This window comes from Bos taurus, chromosome 2 (genome assembly GCF_002263795.3).
Source record: "Bos taurus isolate L1 Dominette 01449 registration number 42190680 breed Hereford chromosome 2, ARS-UCD2.0, whole genome shotgun sequence".
NCBI classification, from domain to species: domain Eukaryota; kingdom Metazoa; phylum Chordata; class Mammalia; order Artiodactyla; family Bovidae; genus Bos; species Bos taurus.
Window position 1 is genome coordinate 119,287,855 of NC_037329.1, and position 7,593 is coordinate 119,295,447.

The 7,593-nt window shown below is 55.9% G+C and overlaps 1 protein-coding gene across 2 annotated transcripts in view; it reads right to left on the reverse strand.

Moving 5' to 3' along the window:
* NMUR1 (neuromedin U receptor 1) overlaps positions 1 to 6,431 on the reverse strand; it is a 28,281-nt gene extending 21,850 nt beyond the window's left edge. For both annotated transcript variants that reach the window (XM_059879309.1, XM_059879307.1), the window contains exons 1-2: positions 6,336 to 6,431; positions 2,916 to 3,801 (exon numbers count right to left, since the gene is read on the reverse strand). In XM_059879309.1, coding sequence (XP_059735292.1) covers positions 2,916 to 3,801; positions 6,336 to 6,338 — 889 coding nt within the window. In that variant the 5' untranslated portion in view covers positions 6,339 to 6,431. The remainder of the gene's footprint in view (positions 1 to 2,915; positions 3,802 to 6,335) is intronic.
* Between the last annotated feature and the right edge of the window lie 1,162 nt (positions 6,432 to 7,593).

The window sequence follows — 7,593 nt, forward strand, 5'->3', positions numbered from 1 at the left end:
GAGAGGGCGCCTGTTCTCACCTCCGTGCCTCTCCCACAGGCCACCCATGCCCACAGTCCAGCTGGAAGCTTCTGGAACTCTGTCTGCCCTGGCCGTGCGCCTTTAGGAGAGGCTACTCTCATGCCACTGCCGCTGACTGACCAGTGGGCTGTGCCCTGGACCAGCCGTGGACACCCGAGCCAAGCCTGGCCTGGTCCGGTTCTCTCGCCGTGGAACTGGAACTGAGTGTGTGACACAGTGCGGCTAAGGACCCCTCTGGTGACACTCGGGGGCCATGCCTGCTGATGCATAAGCAGGGAGAGCAGGAGAATGGGGCCTGTGGTCAGAGGACAGTAGACGGGGAGGTCATGGAGGGAAAGGGAGATGAACACCGGCCCCCATACACATACACACACACTGAACACCAGTCCCCCCAACACACACACGAAGAACACTGGCCCCCATACACACACACACACACACACACACACACGATGAACACCGGCCTCCATACACACACACACACACACACACACACACACGATGAACACCAGCCCCCATACACACACACACACACACACGATGAACACTGGCACCCATACATACACACACACACACACACACTGAACATCGGCCCCCATACCCCATACACACACACACACACACACACACACACACACTCTCACTGGAGGGGAAGGGAGATGAACACCGGCCCACATACACAGACACACACCCACACACACACCCACTTGCCTGCCTTGGCCCTAGAAGCCTTCAAAGCCCCAGCCCCCAGCTCTCCTGGGCTCAGCTCAGTATCCTTCCTTCACGAACTCCCCTTTCTTTGAAAGGTCCCATCCCACCCCCAGAAAAAAGGCAGGACAAGCAGCCAAGCCTTCACTCTTTCTCCAGAGCGTCCCTCCAGCCCTGCTCTTAACCTTGCCCTTCCTTGGGTCTCTGCCATCAGATCTGCCTTGATTTCTGTCCCTTGTTCCCCGTGTTTGCTTCTCCAGCTCACGATCCTTCCCCCGCAGTGTCTCCCCCTCTTACGGCCCTCTGTGGCCTTCCTTATAATCTGGGATTTCAGTCAGAACATGGCTTACAACATCCCCAGCACATGGCCTGGTGCATAGTTGGTCCTCAGAAAGTGAAGACAGGAGAGAGAAGAAAACCAGAGCCCCAGGCCAGCAAGCAAGGTGGCCTTAAGGAAACACCCCACTTTCCCAGGGTAAGAGCCACCCCAGAGGCAGAGACTCGGCCCTAGTGGGCAGGGAAGTAGGAGGCAGCAGGGGCAGGTGGTCTCTAGTGCAGGGGTGAGCACACAGCTCCAGGTCGGGTCCACCTTAGGAGGCGGCACAAGTGACTGTGGGATCTGGGACATTGTTCTTGGGGGTGAGAGGAGTGAGTCCCTCTGTGGAAGCAGGGCAGTCCCCAGTTCGCTGGATAAAATCCCTTCGCTTTGACCAAAGTCTCACCAGCCCCATCCTGTCCTGGCCCACCCCACCTACCTGATTCAGACCCTGTGGAATAGGGCAGGGTGGGGAGAGAATCAACGACTGGGTTAGCATCAGTTTGCCTGTTTTCCCCAGGACCACTGTATATGAGAAAGTGTTAGGCCTAGGGCCATCAGATTATTACACAACTGTTAGATCAATTGACACCCACAACTTAGGGGGATGGTATTAACTATTTGTTTAGGAGTCCTGTGTTATAGGAGTGTGTAGAAGCTGTCAGGTCCTGGAAGAGGGCATGGCAACCCACTCCAGTACTCTTTCCTGGAGAATCCCATGAACAGAGGAGCCTGACAGGCGACAGTCCATAGGGTCACACAGAGTTGGACACGACTGAAGCGACTTAGCATGCATAGGACCACAGTAAGATCCAGAGTCTCAAGCCAGCTGAGTGTGCCCTAGCCAGCCCCAGCCCCCACTGTCCTGATCACATAGACCCTCACAAACATGCCTCTAATGAACTCTTTTTTCTCTCACTATTTTTTTTTTTGGCTGTACTGTGTGGCATGCAGGATCTTAGTTCCCAGACCAGGGGTCAAACTTGCGCTCCCAGCATTGGGAGTGCAGAGTCCTAGCCACTGGACCACAGGGAAGTCCCACAACCTCTTTTAGATCATGGTCACTTGTGTGGTCCCCAATGAGCCACAGACATGGCATGCAGGAAATTCATCACCTTGCCTTTCCAGCACCCCCATCCCCTTCTTTTGGGAATTTTGCTCCCCCTGATCCCACCATGTGGATCTATGAGGGCTGCTCACCTCAGCATCCTGCCACTCTGGCCCTGTGGCAAGCCATGACCTAAGCCCACCAAATGAGAATCCTTCCCTGGGATTTTCAACTGCCACTAAGGGAAGAGGACAGTTAGTTCTGCAGGAAAGGAGAACTCTGTGTCTGAGGTCATGCCCCCAGGCTGCTCAGGGAAGGACAGAACCAAGACATATTTGGGAGCAAAGATAAGAGACCTGGGGGTCCAGAGCCCATGAACAGCTCCGTCATCCTGGAGCCCAGCTTCTGCCCTGTCTGCCTTTGGTCCCATGAGCCAGCTTCATGGTGATATCTGTGCATTTGCACCAAGCCCTGACCTTAAAACAGTCAAGACAGCAGCTCTACTGTTGCTGTCTTAAGGTTCTTAATCATTTTTTTAACAGGGAACCCTGAATTTTCATTTTGCATTGGGCTCCACAGATTATGCAGCCGATCCTGCTATGAACCATTCACATTTATCCTTCGTGTCAATTTCTCACAAGTTAATCTAAAAGAGTATGCACACATAAGCATGCACACACGGGGATGGGGGTGGGGTTACTCCCCCTCACGCTAATCCCCCATCGTAAACCCAAACATTCAACCCCTTTCCCCAGGCCCCAGAAACCCCCAGCTCCATGCCTAGCGCCTGGCTCAGTCCCCCTTCCCAGCAGCAACACTTACACAGCATCTTGGTCACCTGTGTCCGACCCCGATCCTGCAGCCCCCGCAGCCTGCGGCTGTCGCTTGTCCTGGCCCTGCCCTTGGCCTCCTGCCTGGGGATCAGCTGTCTCTCACGCCGCAGTCGCAGGCCGATGAGCAGGTAGAGCACGCTGATGGTGGCCATGGGCAGGCAGAAGAAGAGCACCGCGGTGGCCTGCACCACCAGGTTGTAGATGGCTTTCGGGCGCACCAGGGTGCACACAGTGGAGCTGGGCACCAGGCCCCGGCAGGGCACATCTAGCTGCCGGATGCCGTGCAGGCTGGTGTTGGGCAGAGAGCAGAGCACAGCTAGGCCCCAGATGGCTGCGAGTACGCGGCGCACGTGGGCGTGCGTCACCACCGACCTGGCCCGCAGCGGGTGCACCACGGCCACGTAGCGCTCGACGCTCAGGGCGGTGACGTTGAGCACCGAGGCCAGGCAGACGGTCTCAAAGAGCAGCGTGCGGAAGTAGCAGCCGCCGGCGCCCAGCAAGAACGGGTAGTTATTCTGCATCTCGTAGAGCTCCAAGGGCAGGCCCACGAGCAGCACCAGTAGGTCCGACACGGCCAGGCTGAAGAGGTAGTAGTTGGTGGGTGTGCGCATGGCCCTGTGGCGCAGGATGACCGTGCAGGTCAGCGCGTTGCCCACCGCGCCCACCGCGAAGATCAGCAGGTAGGTGACACAGATGGGCACGAACAGCTCCGTCTGCTGGGGCCCCAGGTACTTGAGCCTAAGCTCTTCATCGGTCAGGTTCAAGTCCTGGGGGTCAAAGGGCCCCAGAGCCCTGCTGCCATTGCAGGACAACGGGCTCCTTGCACCCAGGGACCTGTCTCCAGGGAGGATGGAGCAGTTGAAACAGAGAGGAACCTGTGAAACGGAAGAGAGAGACACCCAGAAAGTCACTCAGGGAACCTGGCTCTATCCTAATACCAGCTAAAGGTGCCGTTGACACAAAGAGGGCCATTATTTTTTGTGCCACTGAGAAAGGAAAACTCTGCCATCCATTGTAAGACCCATCACAATTTCATCTTAAAAATGTACATCTTAGGGACTTCCCTGATGATCCAATGGCTGACACTCTGTGCTCCCAATGCAGGGGGCCCAGGTTCGATTCCTGCTCAGGGGACTAGATTCTGTACGCAGCAACAAAAATCCTGAGTGCTGCAACTAAGACCCAATGCAGCCAAATAAATAAAAAATTTTAAAGAATTCTCCCCAAAATATACATCTTAAAAATGATTTTTTAAAAAGTGGGACTTCAATTTGTTAAAGATTTATTTATTTATTTTCTTTTGGCCATGCTGGGTCTTCACTGCTGTGCAATGGGCTTTCTCTTAGTTTCAGGAAGCGGGGGCCACTCTTTGTTGCGGGGCTCAGGCTTCTCATTGCAATGGCTTCTCTTGCTGCCGAGCACAGGCTCTACGTGAGTGGGCTTCAGTAATTGTGTCTGGTAGGCTCAGTAGTTGTGGTGCATGGGCTTAGTTGCTCTGCACCATGTGGGAACCTCCCAGCCCAGGGGTCAAACCTGGGTCCCTTGCATTGGCAAGCGGATTCTTAACCTCTAGACGACCAGGGAAGCCCCGGAACTTCAATTTTTAATTTCACAAGCTACTGAAACCTTTGGTTAGTGATGGAAACTCTCAAGCACGTGCTATGCCATCGGCAGTCCCTTTCAGTCTCTACTCTTCCAAGCCATGGACTTTGGGAGAGACACTCAGTTTGGGCACCTGTAAAATGGGCACAGTGCACAGTATCAGTTGGTCCTGATGAGCAAGGAAGGGTTCTGGAAACACCTGCTTGGATTCAAATCTAGCCTCACCAATTTCGAACTGTGGGACTATTTGCATGGTAACCTCTCTGTGGCTGTTCCCTTATTACAAGGATCCAGAAATTTAATCCATGAAAGGTATTAGCACACTGTCTGCCTGACACACAAAAGGGCCTGATTACATGACCTTGCTGGGAGGACTGGGTCACTGGGCATCAAGCAAGGGAGTGAAAGGGCCCAAAACTATAATGCTGATCCAAAAGTTAGTGCTTACTTCTGTTTTCTATTCCCTAACCGTTTGAAGTCCAAGTATTTGATACCTTTGATGCTGCCAGTTCTGAGGTTCACTCTCCTCCCTCTGGCCCCCCATCTCTTTGCCAGCCCACCAGAGAGAGTGGGGCTTCCCACGTGGCACTAGTGGTAAAGAACCCTCCTGCCACTGCAGGAGACATAAGAGACTCAGGTTCGATCCCTGGGTTGGGAAGATCCCCTAGAGGAGAAAATGTCAACCCAGTCCAGTATTCTTGCCTGGGAAATCCCTTGGACAGAGGAACCTGGCAGGCTACAATCCATATGGTCTCACAGAGTCAGACACGACTGAAGTGACATAGCAGGCAGATAGAGTAGCTAAGGACCCTGGCTATGAAGCTAAACAGACTGACTGGGGATCAAGTGCCAGGTCCGCCATCCTCTTCTGTGACAGGCCCTCACTGTGCCTCAGTCTCCTCATCTGTAAAATGGGTAAGTAGATACAGCCTACCTCCTAGCTAGTTTCTGGGAAGAGTAAATGAGAGAATTAAGTTCTCAGGAACATGCCTGATAAATTTCAGGTGCTCAACTCCAATGCATAGTGACATGATCCTTACTTCTCACCCAGCAAATGAAGGACAGTCAAAGGGACATGGGGCAGGGGCTGAACGGGATTCCTCTGGTCCTGTGGCTTGTTGCGAAGACTGGGAGCTGCCCACCTGAGCCTGTTCCTCAAACCGGCCACCACCACCTCCCCTCCCTTCTGAGCAACCGCCGATTTTCCGGCTTGGTTTCTGGATCCTCTCCCTGGATCCTCGCTCCAGCTCCATTTCATCTCCTCAGATGCGGGTTCGGGGCTTCCCTTGCCCACGTACCTGTGTACCCACCGTTCAACTTTCTTTTTCAGGTCCTTCTCTCCCCTAAATCCCAAGTATTCTTCACCCCGAGTATCTTCTCACCAAAGTCTCCACCCAGAAACCTCCCCCAGCCTTCCTGCCTCTCTGACACCGAATCCCCGCATTTTGGGATGGAGGGGCATCTTTATCCCCTCAAAAGTTCCTCCCGCCCCTGCCTCCCCCGGCCTCCCTACCCGGGTTGCTGCGAGAGCTAAGCCGGGACCGCAGCGATGAGCTGAGAACGCGCAGGCGCCGACCCGGGTTCGAGAGAGGCTCCTGCGAACCCGGGGAAAGGTCGCCGCACCAGAGCCCCCCATGCCTCGCGGCGCGCAAGGCCGGCGAAAAGACAGATATACCCAAGGAGACTGCGAGTCCTCCGGAGAGCGGGGTGGCGGGGAACGCGTCTCAACTGGCCCTGCGATCCCTACCGCTCTGGGGCGACCCTGCGGGCGCGCCCTCCCCGCCGCGCCCACATCCCGCGCACCTACCATGCCGCCTGCGCCCCGCGAGATCCCAGGGGCCGGGAGCCCACGCGCCGAGCACTGGCCGGGCGTCCTCGCACTGATCGACTGACGGACGCGGCGCCAGAGCGGGCCGACTGGCAGTCTGGAGGCGGCCAGCCCGCTAGCAGCCCGCAGGTCGCCCCGCCCGTCGGGGGCCAGGGGCGCTCTGGCCCAGACAGCCAACAGGGGGCAGTGGCGTCCCCTCAGCCCAGTTTAGCCCCCCTCAACGGCTGAACCCTGACACACTTATCTGGGGGTCCCACCGGACGCCACAGACTGTAGCGATTGTGTTTCCAAGTGTTTGATGGGGGACGCTTCCAGGAACACCGGAACCCTCACAGCAACGCATTTTATAGATGAGCAAACTGAGCCTCAGAGAGATGCCACTGGAGTGATCAGGGTCTCACATCTCTGTCCCCGTGTTCCAGCATGCTGACTCTTCGCATAACCCTTCTTACAGTGTCCTTCCAGATCCCACCTTCTCCAGCCCTGCCTTTCAAACTTACCCCCAAGGACATCCCACCAGCCCCTCCAAATCAACAAGCCTCAAAGGGTCTCATCCCAGGCTCCTAGGCTTCACATGGGATTCCTCCCCTTCTGTCTATCTCAGTCCCTGGACAGCAGTCTCCACCCCCTCCCCCTTCACCCCCTCTGCCTTTGGGTCCTCCAGCCCCTAAGTCCAGGTCTTGGCTGTGCCCCCTCCCCGAGGACTGCTGTAAGAACCTCCACTGTCCCTCTAGTGTGGCCTCCCACCGCCCAGCCATCTTCCTGAACATCCCCACAATAGCATTCCACTCCTTGGAAACCTTCTGTAGGGCCCAACACTCCCTTCTGAATAAGAACACCAGAGTCTAGCCTGGTATTGGACCTCCCCACTCCCGCTTGCCTTCCTGGTCCCCCTACCCCTGCGCACCAGCCCACACCCCCATAAGCATATTCTCCCACCCCAGATACCCCAACTAGCTCTCTGCCATTCAGATGTTCCGCCTGCTCTTCTCAGCCTACCACAGGGTGTCCACAGGAGGGAGAAAACTGTAGAGTGAGAAGAGCCGTGGATCCCGGGGTCTCGTCCTGCTCCTTCAAACTGCGCACTGGTAAACCCAGCAGGGAGCACCTCCTGGGCTCAGCCCCCCTCCTCCAGCCAGCTCCTTAGCTGAAGGAACTCGCTCTGGAGTTTAGCAACATGGATCTCACAGGCGGAAATGCTGGCTCCTGGGCCTCTTCCCAGGGTCTGATTTCCTTA